Source organism: Drosophila willistoni, assembly GCF_018902025.1.
Source record: "Drosophila willistoni isolate 14030-0811.24 chromosome 2L unlocalized genomic scaffold, UCI_dwil_1.1 Seg139, whole genome shotgun sequence".
NCBI classification, from domain to species: domain Eukaryota; kingdom Metazoa; phylum Arthropoda; class Insecta; order Diptera; family Drosophilidae; genus Drosophila; species Drosophila willistoni.
The window spans coordinates 3,415,170-3,441,355 of record NW_025814046.1 but is presented as its reverse complement, the minus strand read 5'-3'; the positions used below and the strand labels follow the sequence as shown (position 1 = coordinate 3,441,355).

The following is a 26,186-nucleotide window of genomic DNA, read 5'->3' as shown; positions in this document are numbered from 1 at the left end:
CTCTTATTGTTGTGACCCTTTTGTGCCATTTTTGCAACACAAATGCCGCCGACATGCATGAACATGACTGCGATTGCTGTTGCTGTTGTTGCTTTGGCTGCGGAAATGAAAACAATATCCATTTCCATTATGTGTTTTTATTTGATGGAACAGCAGCAACAGAAAAGTGTGTGTGGGAGAGAGACAGACAGAAAAAAAAAGAAAACGATGAGAAAGAACCGTAGAAAGCGCAACGGCCATGGGGAGACCTGTCGCTGGCATACGCCCAATGGCCCAGGGCACACACATACACACAGACACACTCAGCTCTGACTCCCACGCTACCTTTTCACTCAGTCATTCAGTCGTAGGGTGGTCGTTCGGTCAGTGTTGGCCAGCTTGGCTTGATAAAATCAAAAACTAAAAAAATAATTAGCGGTTTTCAAGCTAAGGGCAACCACAAAAAGTAGGCTCTGGTTTAGTAAGCATTGTCAAGCAAAAATTTTATTTATTTGCAATTCACAACTTGTTTTAGCGTTATAGATATACATAGTATGGCCATTGCAGTTCTGAAGTTCCTTAACAAAGTCTGCTAATGATAAAATTTGGATTCCTTTAACAAGCTTTGAGGGAAACTTAATCACCTTTTTGTATTAGCTTTGATATAATATCAAAATTATTCAACTTTTACTCTTTAGTAAGGTCTAACTTAAATTAAGTAATTTTTTTTTTTTAATTGGCTGCATACTAAATCAAGTATTTGAACCCTAGTTTAATTATCACAAAATATTCCCTGACATAAGGCAAAATTTGTCAGTAATATAGAAAACATTCCATTGATTTGATTCTAAGATAACTTCCTTATACATTTGTAGTGAAAAAAGCTTTTCTTCACTGGATACTCCATGGAATTAATAATTTTAGTATCTATAGATTAATTTCTATTGTACAAGAATAGGAGTAATTATTGTGCTAAAAGACTTTATTATAATTACATTTTTAGGACGACATATTTTAAAGAAAGCAAAGACTGCTAAACAAATTTAGTTCAGGAGATAATTAAAAATTTGAATCGAATTTACATAACCTACTTGTAGTCACCATTAATTTAAACTCAAAGTCTAGAAAAAGAAAATATGTTATAGTTGATGTTTAGGTGCTTATTAAGAGACAAAACATTATGAAACAACAATCTGAATTCTTGGTTAAGCTATATGTTGTATTAAATCATTTTAGTGTTCTCATACCAATAATCTCATACCAATAATTATTGTCAATGACTTACTCACATAAACAATGGTACTGGAAGGATTCACAGCATAAGAGGGCTTAACAGCATATGCAAAGAGAAAAAAAAGGCTGCCCTTGCCAGCACTGATGTCATTTTATGTCCTGGCACCCACTCCACACTCCCGCACTTGTATGCACTTGTGTGTGAATGTGCGAATCTCCATGCAACAAGTAGGAAACTGCTGCTTTTGCTTCTGCTCCTGTTGCATTCATGAATAATGTTTGGAGGCGCGAAAGCGAATCCGAAACTGAATCGAAATCAGAAAAGTGAACAAAACTATTGGCGAACTGTCCTGTCCTTGTCTTTCAATGTGTATGTCCCCTTTTCTCTTTCTGTATTTCCCTCATGCAACGGATGCGTCTGTTCTATGGCCTTGACAAGTGAAAGAGGGTTTAAGGGTGGGGATAGCTGGCGAATTGTTAAGTCTAATGTTTTGCTATCTATTCGGTTTTTTTTTGTGTTCATCATCTTCTTTTTTTTCTGTTGCACTCTTTTCTTTTGTAGCAGCTGCGCCATTTGCCTTTAAGCACCACTTGAAGCAGCCAATTGAGTGAAGGGGACAAAAAAGAAGCGTAACTGAAACCTGATATAGAACTGAAACCGAAACTAGAGCAACAACTGGAACAACAAGATGCGAAAATCGATGAAACTGGCAGTGTTGACAGTGATGTGCCTAAGCCTAGCAGCCATCGCATCCACATGACGAGGGCCGGCAGGGGACAACAGTATTATAGCTCGAGGACAAACCGATCAACGTGTCAGCGAGGATAATGCAAATAGTCGTAAACAAAAACAAACGCCTCGACTACTTTGAGCACACAATTCATCAGCGCACCACCACCCAACAACAGAATGGCGGATGCGGACGATAGCAACAGTGGCGGAGGCGGCGGCGGCGGCAGTGCCAGCGGCAGCGAAGGACCTAGTGGCAGCGGGAGTGGAGGTGGAAGTGGGCGGGAGTCACTGCATCTGCTGACCACCAAGCTGGACAAGGCCGTGTCCACCAATGACATATTGCTCGATCTGCAGCGTGCTCTCACCTATGAGGCTGTCTTCAGTTCACTGGTGGAGCATAAAATGCAGGTCCTGAAACGTGACTATGAAGAGCATAAGCGAGCCAAGAGGGCCAAGAAACGCAAGTCGATTGGTCGCATTCTATTGCCACGCAAACTCTTTGGCACACGACGCGGCAGTAGGGAGGAGACACCGCCATCCCAAGGCGAGGAGGAATCACAAAAAGCAACAAGCCAAGCTAAGACTGCCCCAGCCAATCGGTTGGAAGTAACTGAAGTGACTTTAACGGGTCAAGTGGTCCAGCATTTGGAACCACCCGAAGATAGTGTGGCCAGTACATTAAGCAACTCCTCGGGCACACAGAATCCACGACAGGTGAGACACAGTCACAGTCTCCTCGTTCAGGCCCAAACGCATACGCCAGCCCAAACTGATTTGGAGCGCAACTCCTCCTCCGATGACGATGATGAAGAAGGCAATAGGGATGGGGAGGCGGAAGGCCGGCAACCGGCCAAACATTCCATAACAACGACCAACGGCGAATCGGACTTAATGCCTCCCTCAGCCGGTTATGACAATACTTCCACCTCGTTGGCCACAGCCACGGTGGTCACTAGGGGCGGTGGTGGTGGTGGGGGCACCGCCGTTCATAGTTCCACCTTGGCCGATGATAGTCTGACCACATCGTTGCGCGGCAGCATCGAGAGCCTCTCCTATTCCAGTTCCCGTTGCACTGTCAGCTTTGGTGGTGCCGAAATAATTGCCGTCTCATCCGGTGATACGGATATGAGAGAGCGTGCCCGTTTGGCCAAACGATTGCGCATTCTGGAGGCCAAGTCCATTAGTGCCCAGTGTAGTCCCATTTTTCCCAGGCATGTGGTGCGCTCGTTTCCATTACCAACGCCCCAGCAAGCGGTGAGTGAATGGTTTTCTGGGAATTGAAATGGAGGTAAATTGCCCCCTTAAGTATGCAATAGATAGTAGAGGAGTGCATTTCATTGCGTATTTGGTTTATAAACCGTTTTTTACACTTTTTTGCATACTTTAGGGGGCAAATTAGACTCTAGTTTCCCTCTTGTGTTTTATGGAATATCATTATTAATTCTGTTTCATTTTAGCGCCTCCATCATATGCAGGTTCCCTCCAGTCTGGCGAGAGCCCCAGGTCCGCCTCCAAGCGGACATGTGGCCATTGATATTGAAACTTTGCCTGCCCCCATAAACGTTCAACGTAAGCGTTTGCTACCCAAACAGGTGTCCTGTACAGATACCTATACCAGCGGGACGGTTGGTGATTTCCGTTATTTCTCGCGCCAAAACACCTCCGAGGACAGTGCCAATGTGACAGTGAGCACAGTTCTAGCCCAGAGCGATTCTCAATCGTTGCACGCCCTGCCAAGCTATGCAAACACACCCACAGCAACGGGAGGAGCACCAGGAAATGCCCCGTTGGCGTCAGGTGGAGTGTCCAGGGACCAGGAGCGTTTCAAATCTAGAAGCACCAGTTTACTGGCTGGTCGTGGTTCAGATAATGCTGTCGTTATTGCCATAGAAGACGAGGGAGTACGTCGAGTGAGCAGGGTGGATCAGGAGAAACTGAAACGCATGGCCTCCACTTCGACGGGATCCAGTGTGGCAATGCCAACGGGTTGTTGCACCACAGCTAAATCTAAACCCACACTACCAAGCACAGCCGCTGTGGCCTCAACTCAGGCCCAGAGCACCACAGGCAGTGATGATGAGTATAGACGACGCAAACGGAAGTATAGTAAGTCAAAGCGTTTGGGGGTTGGAGTGGGGATAACCTTGAACTAATCTCTTAACCAATTATTAGAGCGTCATCATCGCTGTTCGGATCCTGCCTTGGTCTATCCCACACCCAGTGGTCTGCAGCATTATGTTCATGTGCTTGGTCTGGCCACAACAACGTCCACCACTGCCACCAATGCACAAGCCATGTAAGTTGATTTCCAATCTCCCAATCTCCATTACCCATTCGCCTGTTGTCAGCTAATGTCATTTATTATTGTCTCTCCCCCCTCCACACCCTCCTCTACACACACACACAGACAATGCCCCTATGGCGAGGACTCACCGTGTGACCTGCAACTGGACATGGATATGGATACAGATGCTGATAAAATCGACGACCTTGAGCAAATGGTCCCGGGTGGTCATCAGCGGCATCGACGCAAGCATCGGTAAGCACAATGGCACAGTGGATAGAACAAAAAATACACTTTAGGGGCTTAAAGAAACTGGCAAATCATCTCTAAGCAATCTATGAAAGTTGATTAAATGCTATTTCGTTAATTACTTTATCACAAAGTAACATTTCAAAGCTATTTCGGTTAATTAGTTTATTTATAAGAACTTGTATAATCCTTCGACTAAAAGTTAAGTTACTTATGGTTATTCCCAGTGGCTTAGAACGACAGACATTGTGGACTTTTTATTCCAAAACCATGAACTCTTCAAGGATTCCATATTTGACATTCAAGTAAATTTATAGCTAAATAATAAACAATAGGGCCTAAGTTAAAGGATTTCTGCCCGGTACCAAATAGTTTTTATACTGCTTGAATTATTTCTACTAGATGTAGTTGATGAATACCTGAAAAATAATCGAAACTAGAATAATTATCTCTAAGCTAAAGATCTCTGTTTTCGATATGGTCTCATTTTCTACACCCTCTCATATAAATTTTCCTTATTTCTTTCACTTGTCTTTATAGCCTTATCTACTTATTTTCCATAGCAAATTAATATAATTTGAAATTGACAATTAGATATTTATGTATACACAGAAGTTTTTTCACTTTAGGTGAAAGAAAATGTTGAAAAATCTGTTCTACAAATTTATATTCTTTAGACTTTTCTATATTTATGGATTACGATCCTTTGCGCTAGCCTAGAACAACCGAAACAATCACACTTTCCAAAAGCTTTCTGGAAACTTGACCCTTAGACTACACAATTTAATTAACAATTTTCTTTATAGTCCGTATTTATATCTACAAAGCTCTAAAACCTTTCTGTCTCTTTTATAGCCACTATAAAGAAGAATTCAAATGTTATTAACAATTTTCCTAGAGGCACAAGCATTTGTAGCTTTTCTGATACAAATATTTCCTTCTTTAAGAGACAAAAGTTTTGGGTAACCAATAATTAGGTGATTAACCACAAAACATATGTAAATAGTCCTTGTCTGTATGGTTTCATTTCGTATTATGCGTTCGATTAGGGGTTTGTTGCTTAAATTTTGGTTGGCCCTTTTTTGGGGTATGAATATTTAATAACTTTTGGCCACAAACTGGCCACAGGTCAGAGGTTAGAACTGGTTTGACAGTGAATTTATACGAATTCAAATTGTGTCCACCGTGTTTGAGAAATGATCAGAAAGCTTATAAATAATTGCTCATTTTTGGGGGAGGAGGGGTGGGTTGAGCTCGGGTTAGGATAGAGATGGATGGCTGAACAACAAAGAACTGCCATGCCCCACACGGCCTGAACGTGGCCTTGGGAGCTGCACTAATAAATGTCCAGTTGTAAAGCGATTGCCGAATATGGTTTAATGCCTGCCCCGACAATTCCCCAGAGAACGCGAGACGATGTCCACAACGGTGGACGGTGAGCAGACAAAAATTGATTGACAAGCTTTGTGTGCGAAGCGTGAAAGGTAGATGGGTGAAAAGAGAGTGGGGGAGAGAGAGACAGGGAGATGGAGAGGACAAAAGGGCCGCCGGGATACACAGAAGCAACAACAACAACAATGGCATTGACTATGTGTAGTACCCAAAACCCCAAAACTAGCTACCTTACCTACCCATCTGATAGTCGTCATCATTGTGGTGTTGGTGATGGTTTATATCCACCTGGTTTTGCGCTCTCAATTCTGTTTCGTTTTGGTTTCGTTTTTCTTTTTTTCCTTCTCCACCGCCAGAAGGCACTTCCGTTGCAAAAACGAGCTCATGAGGTGGGAGGGGCAGGGGCAACAGGAGTGATGCTTCTGGGAGGTTGCCTGTTTGAAGTTGAAGGGGAAATTGCGGCAGCTTTGTAATGCGGAAGTTTTGCAAAACCCAAACGGAAATAGAGCAAATATGTTTAAGCTGCTGTTGCAAGCGTCAGACTCCTCTGACATATGTATACAATGTATCTGAAAGTAAATGGTATAGGTGCAGGGCATTCCGGGGGAGCCGAGGGCGGTGTTGTTGACGCTGGCATTGTCATTTGACTAATGCTGGTAATTACTTTGATATTCTAGCTGGAATAGTCCAGAGTAAATATATTTATATATATTATTTAAATGGCAAAACTAAATTTTCTAGCAAACTGTATTGCGGCAAGTATTTGGTAAACCTTTCGCTAAAAATTTACTATTCCTATTCATAAGGGAGAAATGCTTTAGATATATGTTTAATTTATTTTGTTCTTCAGTTGCTTTAAATATATAAATAATGCTATGCCCAACAAATAAGGATAAATTTAACCTTAAAGGAAAGCTGTACTATTTGTTTTCATTATTTTTCACTTTGAATCTTTTTTCTATATTTTTTGTTTTTATACATTTTTGTTTTGAAATTCACTTACTGTTTGTTTTCAAAAATTTGTTTAACAAATTTTTTACAACATCAATGAAACTTGAAAATAATCTCAATTCAATTTAAGTTGATTGCCGATTGATTGACCCACCTAGGTTTATAGTGAGCATTGGAATGCAAAAAGTTTTCAGTTAAAATTTAGGTAAAAGATTCAGACTAAGCACATTTTTTTCACAATTTCACAAATAAATCTTGTAATCGACTTTTTTGAGAACCTAGATTAAACCAAATCAATGTACATAGTTCTTGAAAAATTGATCTAAATAGAAATTATGGCAGAAATTTATATATTGTCCAACATATTTACCTCCATTATATATCATTTGTGGAGATATTCGTATAATGAGAATGGAGAACATATTCTTTTCATTCCTCATACTTTTTTCTGTAGCGATTTGATTTTTGAAAAATTTTTTTGCACCTCTGTTCTAAGCATAAAATGCATTTCAAAACTTGAAAAAAGAAACCAAATGTATTAATTAAGTATGTAGAAGGTTTTTTTAGGCAATGTGGTAAAGCATTGGAAAGTATAACGACAACAGTGCGTATGCTTAATATAAATTGTAAAACTACTAAAATAATAAACAGTTGTAAGTTTAATTAATGAGATCTTGACGTTATTAAGTGATGAGCCAAAGAAACCAATAATTAAAAACCAAACTACATAGCTATATTAATGTAAGGATTGTGCGTTTGTTTTTTTCATTTTGAGTATTAAGTCTACCTAATGCCAATAATTGGAAATTTACATGCTTTAGAAATTTCCTTTTGTCTTTGTATTAGAGGTTAACATTTTTTAGTTAAATACCATAAAAAGAGTTGAAGATTGAAACAGTTTGAGATGAACTGCTGAAGTCAAGTCCATTATATATGGAGTAAAGTGATCCAGAATATAGAAGTTCCTTTTTATTTAACTCTGGAACAATGATTTAAGCTATACTTTCTCTTAATACTCTTCTTTAGACTCCTACTAGAGTCTCTAGTAGGCTCTAAATTAATAAAATTCTGCTTTAATTTAAGCAGAAACAATGGTTTGCTAAAAGTCTTCAATATAACAGTCTGCGAAAGTTTTTATTTACTGATCCATCTAGAAAGACTACCAATTATAATCACTTAGGCTCTCTTTCTGAGTCTTTATGACCTTCTTTGACATGTAATACTTACTGGGAATACTCATCCAGCATAGCTCACCTCATCCCATTATAACTTTTAGTTTTTATTATCTTTGCGTTTTCATACGCCTACAATCCCCAGGTCATTTTGAGAGCAGGTGGCAAATATTTTGACAAGGGTTCGCGTTTAATAGTAGGTCCACGTCTCGTGTATGTCTATTATAATTGTTTATCATAACCTCAAGGCAAGTTATCTTTAAAGCATCAAGAGGGCTATAATTAATTTCGCTATAATTACTTTTATTCAATTTAAATTTATCATTAATTTTCTCATTTTGTTTCTTCAAATTAAGGCATCGACACAAAAAACGTCATCGTCACAAAAAACCCAAAATTCTTGTACACGATTTGGATTCTGAAACTGTCAAGGTTTGTTTTAAATTTTAAAGTTTCTTTACTTATTATTCTAAATTAATTTTTGTATGGTTTTTTTTTATTAGGTAATGGATCCACAAGATCTCTCCCAGCGTGCACGCTGGACAATAATTGCAACTGCCTGCCTATTGTTGCTCATGTGCCTGATGCTAATAGGCGTTACATTGCGCATGGCTCCCATTATCGATGATATGGGTAAGTGAAATGAAAGTTACTTATTAAATAGTCTGTCCAAACAAATGCTTAACCCAAAGATCCACCTTTAACCTTCGGTTAAAACCTAAGTTATCCATGCTTGCCCTGCGTCTTATCCCTTAGTCTTTAAGTCTATATATATATAAAATGTATTTTTTTAAATGGAACAAGTTTTAGGCTATATATATATAAGTAATATAAAACGCGCATCAATGTTATTATCCTTCTACATATATTTTTGTTGTGCTTTGACATTGTAAATATACATTCAAAACTCAAATTGACAATGAAAACAGATTTCTTTATGAACGTTTTACGTTTTTCTTGACGTTACCTTTTTAACTCTATCTAATGCCCTGATGTATTGTATTTTGTTTCGTTATATTTCAAATTTAGAATACCTAACGAAATGTAAGTACATACAAAGCACAAAAAACAAACTGATTACAAAATTTGAGTATGTGTTTCCCCCTTTTTAAAGAACTAGAAACTACAGCCATGTGTTTTAAAATAAGCTTTAGTTATTGTCACTGTTACCGTTATGATGTTAAGAGCTTTTGCTATAAAAAATATTATCTATGTTTTAAGCTTTGTGTTATAGAAGAGCTTTAAGCTAATGCAGGCTCCAAAGCTCCTACAAAAAAATTGAGTGAAACTTTTGAGTCTATTTTGTGTGTGTGTGTGTGTCTGTGTGTAGTTTTTTTGTCGGCTTACAATTCGTTTTTTTTTTTGTGGTAGTCTCACTCAATTACAATGCCTCCCGCTTGGTCGCTATGTGTGCCATTGTGTTGCATAACAGCCACACACGCACACACAGTAATAGACGCCCAGAACTGGGACACTGTATCACATGTTGCATCTCACACACACACACACACACACACACTCAGACATTACTGAGTTACAGTTTTTGGCCTGCATGTGCAATTCTTGTTGCCTGTGTGTGTGTGTGTGTGTGTTTGTGCTTTTTGGGGGTTAAATTTTGTAGCTGCTTTCCGATAATTTCGGTTGCATTTCGTTGTTTTATATGTTACTTGTTAAACTGGTTGGTGTTTTGGGTATTTGAGTGTCTGTGTGGGTGTTTGTGTTGACGGGTTGTGGACTCTAGAGTCGGTTTTTGGAATCCGTCATAATTATCAATCATCAATCATGCATGCCATGTATATACACGGCCCAGCCCCGGCGAGGAGAGGTTTTTGGCAGGAAAATTAATTAGAGGCTGATTAGAAAACAGCTGTCACCTGGTTTTTCGTGTCCCAAACCTGCGTATGCCTCTAGATTTTGCAGATGGCAAGAAAAAATAAACGGAGTCTGCTCTGCGCTGTTCACTAGCGATAGCAATGAAACTTTTTACTGAAAAGACTGCAAAATGTCAACAAGGGGCCCAGGAACCAGCTGCGACTGGAACTCGAGAAAGTCCTTTTACAAACGGCGCCGCACTTAATCGCCAACCATCGCATAGCATAGCATAGCAGCATCATTAAGAGCAAGAGGAAGGGAAGGGATGAGAACGATGACGATATAGAGAATATGAATGTGGATGCAGAACAACCACAATGGGGGTGCAGCATAGCGTGACAATGCCTGGTTAAAACTAATTTGTGTGTTGGCTTTAATTCAGGTCTTGAGCAGCAGTCCTTCCTCTATGGCACTGTGGTATAAATAAACTAAATTACAGTCCAACAAAATTGCATTCATTATGAAAAAGAACCTGCAATCTTGAAATTTGTAAAGTGCTTGTAATTAAATTTGGTGAAAAGTAATTTGTCTAGGTGAAATATTTCTTTCAATGGAATTTACCATTTTCTTGATTACTATAGTAATTCAATTTAATTTTGTTTTCTATCAAATAAAAATGCAGCTGGCCCAAAAAAGTAGGCAACATTTTTCTTCCCCCAATCACAGAGGCCATCGACCAACATCAATCGAAGTCAGAGCCAAATCAAAGCCAAACCAATTGCAATCTAGCAATGCAAATAGAAATTGAGATAAACAAATTTTATTTGCAAAGAAAGTCTTTCTATCGAATTTTTAAAAAGAAATATTTAAAAAAAAAAAATAATTGGCTGCCTATCAATTTAAAATATATTTTTAAAGTTTTGCATTTGAAAGAATCTGTTTTCGGGGTTTGCTGCTTTGTTTAAGCCTTTTCTTAATCAAATGTATGAGTAAGATATTTATGGCAAGTTCAACCAACATTTTTTAATGGATTTTATTTATCGGTTAGTGTTTAAGATTAAATATCGTGCTCATCTGAAATGGCTTCACCAAATCAGATGCACCAAGAAATATACAAAACGAAACAAAAACATAACACAAAAATAACGCCTAGAGTCTAATTGTAAGAGTTCAACACTTTTGTAAATAAAAATCAGTTGATATTTTGAATTCAACGAATGAAGATTGTGTTATTTTCCTTCTCTCGGAATCCCTATTCAGTTGGAAATTTATTACCAAATTCGTTTTACATTTGTAAAAGGTATCATAACCTGTAAAAACTAACTTTGAGCTTCGTTTTATAAACCAAATTCTAGTTAATTTTATTTTTTTCATCGAAATTACATATATACTCTCACTTTCAAAAGGTCTATTTGGCATATAGAAATAAAATATAAAATTGAATATTAAACTTTGAGTCACGATAATTATTACTTAAACCAACCGTTATTCTCGTCGCAAGATCGATTTATGACTCTAAATTTAAAAATTTTTAAGGTTTTGGGTATTTATATGTGTAATAAATTTTATTTTCTGTGAAATGAAACAAAACTGTCTAATTTAACAAGAAGATTTGGATGAATTTTGGATATGTTGTAGATTAGCACGTCTTTTAAGGCTGTTTGAAATGTTTCGTCGCACTATTTTATATTTTCCTAATTAATCGCGTTTAAGACTATATCTTCGATGACTTATAGGTAAAATAGCGAGGAGACTTTAGACAGCTCGGTGGCGTAGCGAGTAGAGGTCCTACCTAAAATTGACGAAATCCACCAAATTCCTCTAGAATTTTTTAAAATTAAACTTAAATTGAATTTGGTCCTTGTTACTAATAGCTAGTTAAAATGTTTTTCAAATACTATTTCTTAAAAATTGGTTTAAATATGTAAAACTAAGATTTTATAGTTTGCACATTTAAAAAATTTTATATAACCTTTTTTTTGGCCAATTTATCAATAAATCACAACAATATTTTGTTGATTTTTAGTGGCCCATTTTTCCGAATAATGAAGTCCACAGTCGATTTGTGAAGGCGTCGATAGATGTGTTCACTCATACAGTTGCATGCACGAGCGCACTTTTGGTTAAAATGGTAGGGACAAGAATCCTTGTTCTGTAGCTGCTGGTTTGAGCTTGTGTGTATGTGTGTGAGTGTATGGTGTGTGTGTGTGAATGCATGTGAAGTCTGTGGAAAATGTGGGTAAAATGCAGTTATGCATTTCTTAAGTTAAATCAGCGGCAATGACAAAGCAGTCGCGATGCGCCTTGGCTCAACATGGATAAGGGTTAAAATCTCAAGCTCACTATGTGTGTGTATTTGTGTCTGTGTGTGTATGTGTGTGTGTTTACATGCTGGTACTCAAAAATGCAAAGAAGTCTTTACACCCTAACCGTTCTTGACTTTGGTGACTTCTTGGCAATGGCTAGAGAAAACAAGTAAAACTATAGAGCAAGGCAAAAAAAAAAGTTAAGTTTACTTTGCCCCTGACTCTCTCTCTTTCTGTCTCTCCCTCTGTCTCTCCCTCTTAGTATCTATAATGCACGCAATTTCCGAGCATGTTTTTTGGTTTTTTCTTTGTTGTTGTTGCTGTTGTTGCCGCCGTCGCAGCAGCTGGCCCGCGGGCCTCAGTGTTCAGTGCGTTGTCATTTTGGGTTGCTGCTTACTTTTGTTGTTGTTTCATTACTTGCCGCTGATGCATAAAACAAATGCACATAGTTCCGTCAGTTATTATCCACTTGCAAGCGTCACTTTGTGGTTTGTTGTCGTCGTCGTCGCCGTCGTTGTCGTTGTCGTCGTCATCGTCATCATCGTTGTCGTTGCCGGCAACAGGAGGAACACGCAAAATAAAAAAACAAGGAACAAGAACAATGTGCCCCCTGTTATACGTTGCGTTTCGTTCCTTTGGCTTAATCAACGCAACATCGCAGTCATCGCATTCATCGTTGTCGTCGTTGTCCTCGTCGTTGTCGTGGACCACAAAAAGCATTCCGATTGCCCAGGACCAAGTTCCCTATCCATCTCATCTCTTCCAGCTCTCAGTTACCACCCACAGGCACTGGCTGAGGCCGCAAGTATTTCAGGGACCAAATTATTTTCATAGCTTTAGCTTAAAAGCTGCCACTGCTGAAACGCATTCGCCATATAAACCCCTCGGGGGGGTTTTTCTACCAAAGAATTAAAAATATTTACAGTATTTTCATGCGAAAAAAGCAACAAACCAAACAAAATATATAAAGAGCAACTTGGACGAGCCATAGAGACAAAGGGAATGTCCTCTATATGTGTGTGCATGTATATGTGTATGTGTGTGTGCGTGTTTTTATGCTAACCACAAGGAGTAAACAACAAACAGCAAAAGAAGAAACAAAAAAAAAAAAATAACAAGCAGCAAAGGAATATGCAAAGCATTCCAAAACAAATATGGATAAAACATAATTCCATTCCTATGAATTTTTTGCACCAACTTCAACCCTAAAACTGTCAAGATGGCAAATTGATATAACTTAACACCAGGAACATGCAATCATTTTTTAATTTTTCTATACTTTATTAGTTCCTAAATCTGGTTTTGCATTAGTTCTTTTCAATCTGTTTGTCTTTTCCATCCACAGCTTTTCAATATCAGAGTTTACCATTTGAAATTACGAAATTTTTAAAGATATCATAGGGATTACAAACATCATTTAGCAGTAATTTCATAACAAAATGCATTTCACAGGCCTAAAGGTCAGATTCGTTTTTTTTGTAGTGCATTGGTTATATCAGTATTGAGTATTGAGATAGAAAATATTGATAGTGAGAAAGGTGAAAGGTAGAGGAAGGTGTAGTTATTGGGTATTTCTTTCTTTCAAGACTCTACGGCTATAATTAGATCTTGAAATAAATATTTTTATAAAAATTATTTAACAAAGAATAAAAACATTTATAATTTTTACAATTGTTGTTGTAATTCTTAAATAAGTTTTCAGAATTTCAAATAAAGCAAATTCAATTCTGTTGCTTTAAAAATGACTAGCATACTTATTGGGGCAAAGTTAGAAGGAACAAGTTATGATCTGAAGTCATTTTTGGGCTAACCTATACTTTTTCTTCAAGTCATTTAGATAAAATAATAAATAATAATTAATGCATCACGATATAATTATATGACTTCTAACTCTAAGATTCTTTTTGAGAGTAATAAACTATGTGCCAAAAAGAGATATAGACAGTCGATATATATCAGATTTTGGGAATTTAATTTCCCCATTTTGCATCTACATCCTTTATCTATTTATTCTTGCAAAACAATAATAATCAAAGTTAATCTAATCAGAATTTACAATTAGTTTACTTAAATACTTAAAGGTTTTTGATAAAAACAAAGTCAAAATTAATTAATGAACTTATATAAAGTAGTAAAGTAGATATATACGTATACCTATGTATATGTATATGTATGTATATCAATTGACTGGTATACTCTCTTTCTATGCATACACAAAAACCAAGCCCAAGCTCAAGGATTAAGTCCTTTCGAACTTTTGCATGATTAATGAGCCAATGGAAACTTATCATTTGCCCATTGCAATATAACGACCAACCACTAGTACAAGCTCTTGCTTTGCCTTTTGGCCTAGTCTGTCATCACATCATTTCGTAATCGTAATCCTTAATGATTGCCCTCGTCCTGGTTCTAGTTCTGGCCATGGTTTGAATAGTTGATTTAATCTGTTTAGAGCATTCAGAGCAATGCACTTTCATTTGGCTCGACTCTCGCTTCTATTAAATTGACTTAATTGCTGTGAAACACCCGCCCCCGGTGCACCCCGCCGCCCCTTAAAAACAGGCACGCAAAATGGTAAAAGGCAAAATTCGGGCAAAATGCCAGGCCTAAGCACTAATTTAAATTGGCCATGTTTAAGCAGCATATTTCGTAGCAAAAATTAGCCAGGATAAAGCAAACAAAAGCAATCTGAGAAACAGCCTCTATCCTGCCATAGCTTGGCCAGGCCATCAACATCAAGGCCAAGAGGCGGTGCAAAAGATACAAGTGAAGAGAGATCAAGAGAAAGAGAGAGACACACCTCAAGAGATTTTGTTTTAAATTCGAGACGAGAGCTTAATGAGTGCCATAGCCACAGCCGCAACCAGCATTTAAGCTTTTTAATAACCCCAAAAAATCTCAAAACTCCGAATATTTGCTATCCTCGTTAAAAGAAACTATCAGAATGATGAGATATATTTAAGCCCAAAATTCAATCCAAAAATACGACTAAAATGGAGAGGAAATTTCGTATATAGGTATAATTACATATTTTATATTAAGCGGCTTCAATTGTTAACTTATTGTTATGATTATAATTATAAGAATACTTAAAAGACGACTTAAATGGTTCGCTTTTTGCTCTAGACTTATACTACGTAAGTCTTTGCCAAAATCTCAAAAAATAACTGGTCCTTACGTTAAACCATTACTATATTCTAAATGTATTTGAAACCTACTTTCATGTAAGAGTATTATGAAGGTTACAATTAAGTTGAAAAGGGCTCAGTTGAAATGGGTTAACTCCTATTTCTATATTACCTCTGTAAATCGCTTGATTTTTATCAACTTTTCTATATGCATTCTTAGTTTATCTTCAGTTTACCACTTTCACTCATTATATTAGGTTAATATTATACAGTTTTTAAAATATTTAATTGTCTGAAATTCAACTTCGATTTTTAGTCTTAAGATTCTTAAAAAGATCCGTCGTAATCACTTATCTTTAGATGTTAAATATATTTCTGTTATTATTAAAAAGAAGGTTGAGGAATTTAATATCCATCCACTATACACGAATATAACAGTCAGAATTAGCGGATAGTTTAGTAGATTTGATATGTTTTTATACAAATTTTATAAATACTCTAAATATCGTCTTAAATTGGACAACAAACTTGACGAAAAGAACTTTATATATGGCCTAATATGCCCCCAATTCAAAGTGAGGCATTTTGCGTGGTATTATGAAACAAAACCAAACCAAACCAAACCGAAACCTTAAATATGACCATGTCCGTGAAACTTTTGCTGGTTCACACAACCAACATTACCAAAATCATCATCATCATCATCATCCTTATCATCTTTATCATCCTCTGAGTCCTCATAATGAACAACACAAAAAGAGTGTGAGAAATAAACCATAATGAGATGAACACTCGACTCGAAAAACTTGTGTAAATATTTGGCAATTATTTAGTTTCGGTTTCGCTTTTTTTCTTTCTTTTTTTCCTTTTTGGTTTTGTTTCTTTCTCTCTATCAGTGGCGCCAACGCCAACGAACAACAACAATGAAGTGCAGCAAATTAGTCAAAAAACTTGGTGTGATAGAAAGGAACTGGACATAGGGAATACGTGGAGGGGGATTGAGAGTTTTAGTGCGGGTGGCGGGGGGAAATATGGTGTAAAAGACAAACGCCCGGTTTGGTCACGTCACCAGCATCAACGTCTGCGGGCGAAAGTCTTTTAAATACTCATTACAAAATTAATTCGACTACAAAACACTGAAAAAGACAAAAAAGAACAAAAAAAAAGACGACAACAACCGAAAAAAAGTTTGTGATAAAAATCCTATTATAAACATAAATAAATAGGCTGGCGGCCCCGCACACTCAAACACATACACACACACACACACACACACACACAGAGGGGACTTTATTGTGCAAACATTCGTGAGTTTTACAAACGCGGCCAAGTCAAACAATTGAGGCAACAGCCACGGCAAAGGCAAAGCCAACGACGACAACGGCAAAAAGGACGAGCCGAAACTTCATTAGTGCTGCTCATCCACAATGTACGAGTAGATCCTGAAAGGAGAATTTACTATATATGTATATAGCTAGATGCTGGTGGCTTTTTTGTATACCCTTTTTCTTTTACATAAAAAGGGGAATATTATCATGTTAGAAGAGTTTGTTATCTATATGAGTCTAACTCTAAAACGAAGGCTTACGATTAGATAGAGATGCTTCTACACTTGGACTCTGAAAGGTCTACATGGCCTTAACTGGCTTGGCTGATCTTATTGTATCCATTTTTTTGAAGTAGTTATTGGCAAGTTTATATAATTTTATAAGAAGTATTGGTATTAAAACCACTTACAAACGCTTTCAATTTGCTATGCTAAGCCCTTTGATCCAAAAAAACACAAAAGTTTTTCATAATTTACAACCGAGTGATGATCAAATTTCAACTCTGGGTGTTATCGATAACATTGATCGTCTTGTGAGATCGCTTACAATCGTTCAAATAAATCACTCAAAAAACTATACAGTTTTGGAATCAAAAGTTGAATGAATCAGACAAAATGTTATAAATTTTCAAATAATTCAAAGATTGGCCTATGAAGTGTATAGAAACTTCGTTGTTGTCGAAAATATTTGTTGTTTTTTATAGTTTTATGTTCAACTTGCTCATGACTGTGGCTATGACGATGGCAACGGCTATGACGGCGGCATCATCATCAGCATCAGCGGTTAGCTTTTCATACGAAAAACACGTTGATTCTATAGGCATATCCAATATTCATATTCTGGCACTGCCTATGCATGTAGCTACTTATTTATTACCTGGAAGGATTTTGAAGAAGGTGAGCAACCTTTTGTTCGACAAACTAGAAAATTTCTGTTTGTTTTTTCAGCCAACACAAAATTTCATTTCGCACTGAAACTAAAGAGACATATATGCATATAGCATATAGCGGAATAGATGTTTTATCTACTATAAAGAAACGAGAGGTAAAAGTATTGCGGGGAGGGGTTGGGGACTTGAGCTCACTGCTGAGGACGTTGGCAAAAATGTTGAGCGAAATTGCTTTTACATGGCCCGAAGGTGGTTTATGCCAGTATGAACGAACTGTCATTGCCCATTCAACGGCAGCAAGTTAAATTTTTAACTCTTACTCCCTCTGAACTGGCTGAAAATCCACATGGGAAATTTTCTATTTAATTTACCAAATATTTTGCACACATAATTTATGGTTAGCATAAATTTTAAGGAATTTGGGGAATTAATTCAATACCCAGTGCCAACTATCACGTATTGATACAACTAAAACGTGTTTTCAATTAGTTAAACGATTCTACTTAAACGATTCTCTACTCTTGGGATATAAGTTTAAGTTGAATAGGCGATCTATTGAGTGTCAAAGAAAGGAGTTGAAGTTATACTAGCTAAAAGTCAAATAAAGGTTAACTTATATAGTTTATCAGTTAACTGTTTGGTTTAGCTAAGAAGACTTGGAAAGTTCTTTTAAAAACAAAGTTAAAAGGAGGAATATCAATATATCAATCGGATGTCTACGAAAGAACTGAAAATTTAGATGTTTTTGATGCATGTATTTTTGTAATTTTTGATGAATTAAACATTAACCACATTTTAACTATACTTATAGAAAATAAATTATATAATTTATCCACAAAAAAAAGTTAGAAATAAAAAAAAAATACCCCGAAGTTAGAGCTTGCAAAAGTTCTCTTTCTTTCAGCCAAGTTATTGGTCAAGAAAAACAATATTTTAACAGAAGATGGTACAAAAATTTGTTGGCCAAAAACTTAAAATTGCAGAAACATAAACAAATGAATCAAACAATCAACTTCCAACAATGAAAAACAATTTAGTTAATTGCAGATAATAAGTTTAAATTCAAATTGAAATCAAAAGTAGGCGAAAGTTATCCATCCGTTGACTGTCATAAGTTTTTATCACTGTAAGCCATCAAAACGCTAACTAAATGTGGCAAAAGACCACTAAAAATTAAATGAGAAGTCAAAAACACAAAAAAGGCCAGATAATTATTTGGTTGTCATTTGAAGTCAGCGTACTATAATTATTTTATAAATTTTACTAGTTCAACAATGTTTATTTCCTTAACAAATTTTTCTTATTACGCCAGGAAAAAGCTACGTAATTAAACTAGCTATCCAAAGAAATATTCAGTTCAGAATTTAATATTGATATTGATAGGATTAAAATATAACTTAAACTGATTGTGAGTTTATAATTTAAGTCAAATGGATAAATGATTCTCGCTATGAGGGAAAGATTAAACTAAGCCATTTATAATAAGAAGCGATTGCTCTCTGAAATAGTGAAAAAATGCACTTTATATTTTCAAAAAAAACTCTTTAAAGGTATAAACATGTCCAGCATGTTTTAAGCCCTTTTACACCCATAATTTCTACCAAAGGTAAGGGCCAGCTAAGTGTAATCCATTATATCCATCTTATACTTGTCATATGAATAATGTTTATTTTATGATGTGTTGATCAAATATTCCATTATCCATTCATCATAGACCATCAATCAGAAGTAAATTAAAAAACTTTGTCGCAATGCGTATTTTTTTCACACTTAACTAATTATGATAAAGTTTAATTGGTCGCAAACATGCCAATTTCATGCAGGAATTATAAATAACAATAGCAATAGTAAGGCAACTTCGTTTTAATTATAAAATTGTTGCATTTATTTGCGGTAGTTTTTCACATCCATGCATCACATGTTTTATTGTAATTTTGTACAAATTGATATATCGATAAGCATCTCTTGGAATTAAATATTGTTGTTTTTTGCTGCTATATAAACCCCAATTCATTTGGCATTCTAGTTTAGTTTGGTTTTGCTTTTCGCTTTACGCTGGCAACAAAATGAAATATTTCGCTATATTTGGCTTCTTTCTTCTGGTTTTGGCTGTTGCCACAGCATCGGTGAGATTTTCATTTTGGGTTTTAATCAATTACAAATTGCTATTATTGTAGACAAAATTGATTTTGTAGGCCAACGCACAGGTGCCGCAATTTGGTCGCAATGGGGCTGCTGCCGCCTCTGGTTTCCTTAGGCAGAAATCTGCTGGCAATCATCCACAAGGTCAACCACCAACCCCACCGCCAAATGGCCAAAATGATGGTAATAACAACAATAACAATAACAATGGACAAAATGGACAAAACTAACACAACTAAAGGTTCAATAACAAAACATATTTGCTATATGAACATTTAATATGGTTAATTGAAATTCATTATTAGATGTTGTTGTGACAGAGAAATATATATAAATTTTAAGCAAGCGCAAAAATATTGAATTTATGTTCTATAGTCACAGCTTGTTATATCTCAATTAAATCTAATTTCGGTTAGAGGTCACATGAATCCAAGAGATTTTCATTGCTAGTTGGAATTGAATGCATGCGAGTGAAAACTCAAATTGATTAAATCAATGCGAGTGATGATTTAGTAGGCGAATTAAATAACTATAAACGAATTGATTGAAAACGAAATGAATGAAATGATTAAGATGTGTGTTTAAATTATACTGCAGATTGAAAGAATTTTGTTGAATCAGCAGACTTGAGTTCATTTATTGCAGCAAACAAAAGTTTAAAGCTTGATAGTCTGACGACTATCAAGTCTTCTTACCAGCAGACTACGCTAAGAATTCTAGGGTAGTTCTACTACATTAACCAGTTGGGAATTACAATCACAAAAAACGAAAAGTTAAAGTATTTTTAAGCTTTTTTTTTTTCTAAATTATCACAATGTTGCTCAATTGTAGTGAAATAACAACAACAAGTGGGAGTTTTTGCAAAAGCCATAAGTAAGAATTTTTGTCAGATATCTTTAAACTATTGAACTATACCAACAGTGGTGGTCAGCAGGTTAGACATTTAAACATATACAGTGGTGGTCAGCAGGTTAGCCCCTTCTTTTTTTTAACTTTGAATTTGATTTTCTCGGCTCCTAAGAAATTTAATGAAGAAATTTTTTATTTGTTGTTGGTTATTGTATTTAGATAATGACCCGTAATTATTGTCACGTCAGCTTTCTACGTTTATTTTACAGGTGCGTTTGAACGAAAAGCGCCCCCCAAATTCTGGTCGATAGTTTAGCCCCGTCTTTGCAAAATCTTTAATATTATAGTTAGACATGTGCATTCTTTGAAGAAGTTGTAGATCTAGGTAATCTAAGATAAACTCATACCAAAAATTTTCATTTTAGCCCCAGTATTTGTTTTGGGGCCCATCGAAATTTCGGGTTTTTGTATGTAATTCTTGAGGTCTCTTGGTTTGACGCCGTTTTACGATACCAATTTAAACTAAAAAAAGTACTTAAAATTTTTTCATTAAATTTCTTGGGAGCCGAGAAAATCAAATTCAAAGTTAAAAATAAAGGGGCTAACCTGCTGACCACCACTGTATATGTTTAAATGTCAATTACGATCCTGTTAAAATCAAACCATTCATTTTAAAATGGCTTCAATACTTATTAACACTTCAGAATTAAATTGAAGTTTCGTATTTTTAAAATTGTGTAGTTTTCTTTTAACATTTAATGAACCTCTTTTAGAGTATTTATATCAATCTTTCTTGAATTCAATCAATCAAATTTCATGTATTGAAAAATAAATAGAAGCTGAGAGTAAACAATGTTTCGAAATGCATTAAATTATATATTTATATATAATTCGATTTTATCTACTCGTATTATTATTATTAGTATTATTATATTACTATAAATAAGATCTTGTTCTGAATGAATTCATATTATTCTAGACTTCTTAATTAAAGCTAAGCCAATATTCTTGTATCGTATTCCTTATATTGTTATATCGTTGTACCAAAAATTAAACAAAAACCCTGTACATATAGTACCAACATACAAATAACATAAATTGGATGAATTTAAAAAGGAAAGTAAAACTAACGACGCAGAAGTAAGAATTAAGTAACCTTATCAAATGCCACAAAAACTCGTATTAAAGAGTATATAACATTTCTTTCATATGGCAGCTTTTATGCAAAGAGCTATTGAGGATTCATTATACCAAAAAGCTTAGTTCATTAAGCAAACTAGATGTCAAAAGAAGGCTAAAAAGAGGCGGAAGAAAGAGGTACTACAAACGACTGTACATTTGGCTGCTTGTCAAAGACCTTTACACAGGAACACAGAGGTTCTAATCAGTAAATTATTTTAGTCACCCTTAATTATGATGAAACTCCTTAAACTTACATCTAATACTACTCAAATAAGCACTAGTTACACCAATTGTGAGTACTCTTAACAATGTGTTTTACTGCTCAATTTAAATTCAATAAACGAGCAGTCATTTCCATTTGTTATTAGCAGCTTAAACTTACCTACTAAACTAGTGACAATTCTTATATGTACATGCCTCTAAAGATAGTGTCTGGTTAGTCAAACTTTTCAATTATGGCTCAACTTTTCCTATCAATTGAACAGCAGTCAGCTTAGTTATAGTTTGTTGTTGATAAGCCGATTTTAAGCTGCCATTTTGAACTGAAATTCTGAACTTTTTGGAGTTGTACATTTTTGGCCAAGTCAGTGAACCGATTTCTTTCATTTCAATTTTGCAATTTCTTGCTGCAACTTGGGCTAAGCCAAACTAAATGGTCAACAAAATGCATTCAGCTTAAAATATTCATTTCCAAGGGTAAGAAGAAAGACTGGAGAAAAAAAAGCTTTAAATAATTTCTCTTCTATTATTTATTCAGGACATTTACAACTCTTTTGGTTTAATTTATTTTGTTTTTGGCTTTTTTTCAACTTTCGGGGATGATAAACTTTATTAATAAAGTGAAGATGAAATGGGGCAATTGGGATAGGGATCTATTCTTTTGGAAATAAAGGCTCAACTGAACGGCTATGAGGGCGTGGCAAGGTTTTGGTACTTCATTTTGTAAATTGCAAATGCTTATTATGAAGCGAAAAATTAGTTTATGCCTGCAAGCATTTTCATAATTGCATTATGACGGCTCAAGTCTGCCCAAAACTTGGCCCAATCTTTGTTCTCTTTTTTTTTCTGCCCCGCCTCCGACCTTTTTGCCACACTCTGTTGGCACTCTCCATTGCCTTCCTCTATCTTTCCGTTCCCCCCTCTGCCTTTTAGTCTAAACGTTCTAGTTTTTCGAAATAGAAGGCACTCATGTGTGAATGCACCTGTGAGAATATATTCGGAAAAACGTTGGAAAAAAGGGAAAGACGGAAAAGATGGCTATAGTTATCAGTAACTAGTGTTTTGTGGAATCAGTCAGAAAGAGCCAGATAGAAAGAAGAGGTGGCAAAAGTTTGCAATGCAGGAGATGAAGAAGAATGATGATGGAAGGTTGTAGCATATGCAAAATAAACATACACACAGTCCTTCAATTACCAAATGCTGATGAAAAGTTACAGACACAAACTGAGACTTGTGAGGCCAAGACTGAAGACTGAGGCTGGGGTACAAAAAAAAAAAGAAAAAGAGAGCAACAAGCCTTTTGTTAAACGCGATGGGAAAAGTAATATACATATCATCATACATAATTTCCGCTTTTAACTATAGAGGAAGTTCAGTTCCTACCAACACCATCATCATCATCATCATCATCATCATTGTCATCATCAGAAGAAGAAGCAGCAGGAACCTTTACGTCGTCATCGTCATCAACACGCCCAAAGCTGATACTGATAGAAGCTTTCACTCAAATGTTGAGTGAGTGAAAGCAACACGTGACAAAAGCATAGAAAACCTTGAGATAACTCAATGTGAGAGAGACAACTCCCAAGGATGCTGAGTTCCAACATGTTGCTTTTATCCTGCCACACATGGGGCGGGGAGCATAATCAACGGTTTCGAGTGAGAAAAACATTGCCCAAACGAATGAACCAACCAAACGAAACAACCGACCAGCCGAACGACCTCAACTAAAACGAACGAGAAGAGCCGAAACCGAACCGAACGGTAACGACACGAGGACAATGAGCTAACCGAGCACCGAGCCAGGACACTGAACGAGAGGCTGTGTGTGATAAAGCCAATGTGTCTGGCGAATCGGTCAGTTGAACATATTCCATGCTGTGATCAAGTTGTCTTTTCCTCTGAGCGCCGAGCGCTGACTTGGACTTACAATTGTGTGAAACGTACTACGAGATAACGCAAGACAGAATCCAACAACCCAAAAAAAAATTACAAAATAAATTTCAAACCACAAAAATTTAAAAAATAAATAAGCAAATATTCGAAAATAAAAGAAGAAATATGCTAAACAAATGGTCAGCTAGAAGCGTGTGTGTGTTTGCGAGAGAGTGTGTGTGTGTGTGTGTGTGAAAGTTGCCCAAGTGCAGCAAAGTTAAATGGACATTGAAATTGTCGTGAGTGTAGGCGTGGCAGCAGCAGCAGCACTACCATTACCCCCATCCACACCACCACCACCACCCCCTCAACATCACCCTCAACACACCATCACCACCACCACCACCACCGCTAGAACTAGTGGGTGCGGTCTTTATGCACTTGTTGTGCACCCTTACTTCATCCTTGCTGCCTTTTTTGTTCCACCATTTTGGTTATATCCAGCAGAAAGATTGCAATTCATTTGCCAGTTGCTGCTGCCAGGCCACAGATGTGTCTCTGCGTGTGTGTGTGTGTGTGCGTGTAAAGGGTCCAATAATATTCTAGTCCTAGTCCTAGTCCGTTCATTTTTCTTTTAGTTAGACATTAGAGTTAGAGTACTTTAATTAGTTATTAACAATTTGCAGCCTACCTTTATTTTGTTGCTCTCAAATTTGTGAAACGACGGACTGACTTTTATGCATTTTATTAGTACATAATATTGAAAAAACAAAAACAACAACAAATAATTAAAGTAAAAAAAACCCAAGAACTAAGAAAATCAAAAAAAAAAAAAACAACCAATTGAACAAAAAACACCAATCAAAAGATAACAAAATTTTTTAATATATATAATCAAACAAACCAAAAAAAAAAAAAATTACAAATACAAATAAAATATATTAAATTTAATATTAAAAAGAAAAATCAACAAAATCAACAATATTACGGTTTCGATTCAAGTGAAATGAAAGTTAAGCAAATGAATAATAAAAAGCCGTTTCAATTCAATTAACAAAAAAAAAAAAAAAAAAAAGAGAAGGAAATTCGAACAAAAATGAAATAATTAAAACGTTGAGAGAAAACCACAAATTGCGCTATCGAATTAAAACGCCAAAAAAAAACAAAAAAAAAATAAATACAACAGAGGCAAAAGAAAGCGCGAGAAAGAGAAGAAAGCAGCAAAAAATAAAAAACAGGCAGAAAGAATTGACCCAATCGACCAGGAAGCGAGAATCAGGACCAGGAGCCAGGAGTCAAATGAAATCAACGAAAAAGCCCAAGTCAATAGCAACAGCAGCAGCAACCATCATCATGGAACCGAAAATTGTAATGTACAAAAACAACACACAAAATATAAAAAAAAAAAAACACACCCAAAAAAAGAAAACAACAAAAAATTACACCAAATACCAAAGAAAAACAGAAAAAGCAAAATTTTTGCTATATTATACACTGAGAAACATTTTCACTTCAACACTCTTTCTTCTCGTCATCAAATCATCAAGCCACCAAAACGACACTTTTTTCCTTCCCTTCCCTTCTTTTTCCACCCGCCATTTGAATGATGACAATGATAAAATGTTCACAATTTTCCACAATTCATTCAATCATTTTGCTCTTCTTTTCACTTACATTCTTCCATTTTTTTTCTTCTTCTTCCTTCTTCCTCACCAACAAAAATAAAACAAAAATTTCTCGCACACGATTTAATTCAATTTTTATTCATCGTAAAGAGGAAAATGCGTTAAGGAAAATGCAAATTTTTGCGAGTCAAGCATTTAATATTGGTTTTCTTATCGTTAACTACATATCAATTATTTTTTTCTTTTCCAGCCTTGAAATTGATTCAATAATTATTTAATCTTTGGGTTGAAGACTTGTTCTGATACCCCATCAAAAATGGGTGGGCATTATTCATGAAATTGTGATCAATTATGTGAGGGGAAGTATAAAAAAAAAGACAAGATTTGAAAGTGAAGTTCACTTAAGATACAAGGGTAAATTTTGTCTTGAATTCAAATGCATTCTGTAAATATTTCTAGGAAGATAATTTCAGAGGGGGTTTAAAGTATTTTGGAACAGAAATATCTTAATCTTTCAGTCATTGATCTCGAATCTGCTAATGGCAAAGGTTTTAGCAAAATCCAAAAGATTGATATCTAAACCAAAACTTCTCAGTTGTAAAAATATTGTTTAACATATTAACATATTGCAATTTTTGTTTAATTTTAAGCTAATTTCATAGATTGTTCTATTTTGCATACTGCCTGAAAATCTATGGAAGTTGAAAGACTTTTTATCAAAAGGGCGTGGCATATGTTTGATACAAAGTCATATAAAATTTACGTTAGATTTCTATTCTTAGGTCTTATAGGTTACAAAGTCACCACAAAGATCTCTTGTATAAATTTCACATCTTTA

General features: G+C 35.8%; 2 protein-coding genes across 2 annotated transcripts in view; both read left to right on the top strand.

Moving 5' to 3' along the window:
* The first annotated feature begins 1,772 nt into the window (after positions 1–1,772).
* LOC6638472 overlaps positions 1,773–26,186 on the top strand; it is a 91,688-nt gene continuing 67,274 nt past the window's right edge. Inside the window, exons 1-6 of the mRNA XM_002061306.4 lie at positions 1,773–3,199; positions 3,403–4,051; positions 4,118–4,241; positions 4,353–4,484; positions 8,350–8,425; positions 8,497–8,626. Coding sequence (XP_002061342.2) covers positions 2,123–3,199; positions 3,403–4,051; positions 4,118–4,241; positions 4,353–4,484; positions 8,350–8,425; positions 8,497–8,626 — 2,188 coding nt within the window. The 5' untranslated portion in view covers positions 1,773–2,122. The remainder of the gene's footprint in view (positions 3,200–3,402; positions 4,052–4,117; positions 4,242–4,352; positions 4,485–8,349; positions 8,426–8,496; positions 8,627–26,186) is intronic.
* LOC124459812 (beclin-1-like protein A) lies at positions 19,496–19,952 on the top strand. The gene is made up of 2 exons (XM_047009505.1): positions 19,496–19,582; positions 19,652–19,952. The coding sequence occupies exons 1-2, from the start codon at positions 19,523–19,525 to the stop codon at positions 19,826–19,828; spliced, it is 237 nt and encodes a 78-aa protein (XP_046865461.1). The 5' UTR covers positions 19,496–19,522; the 3' UTR covers positions 19,829–19,952.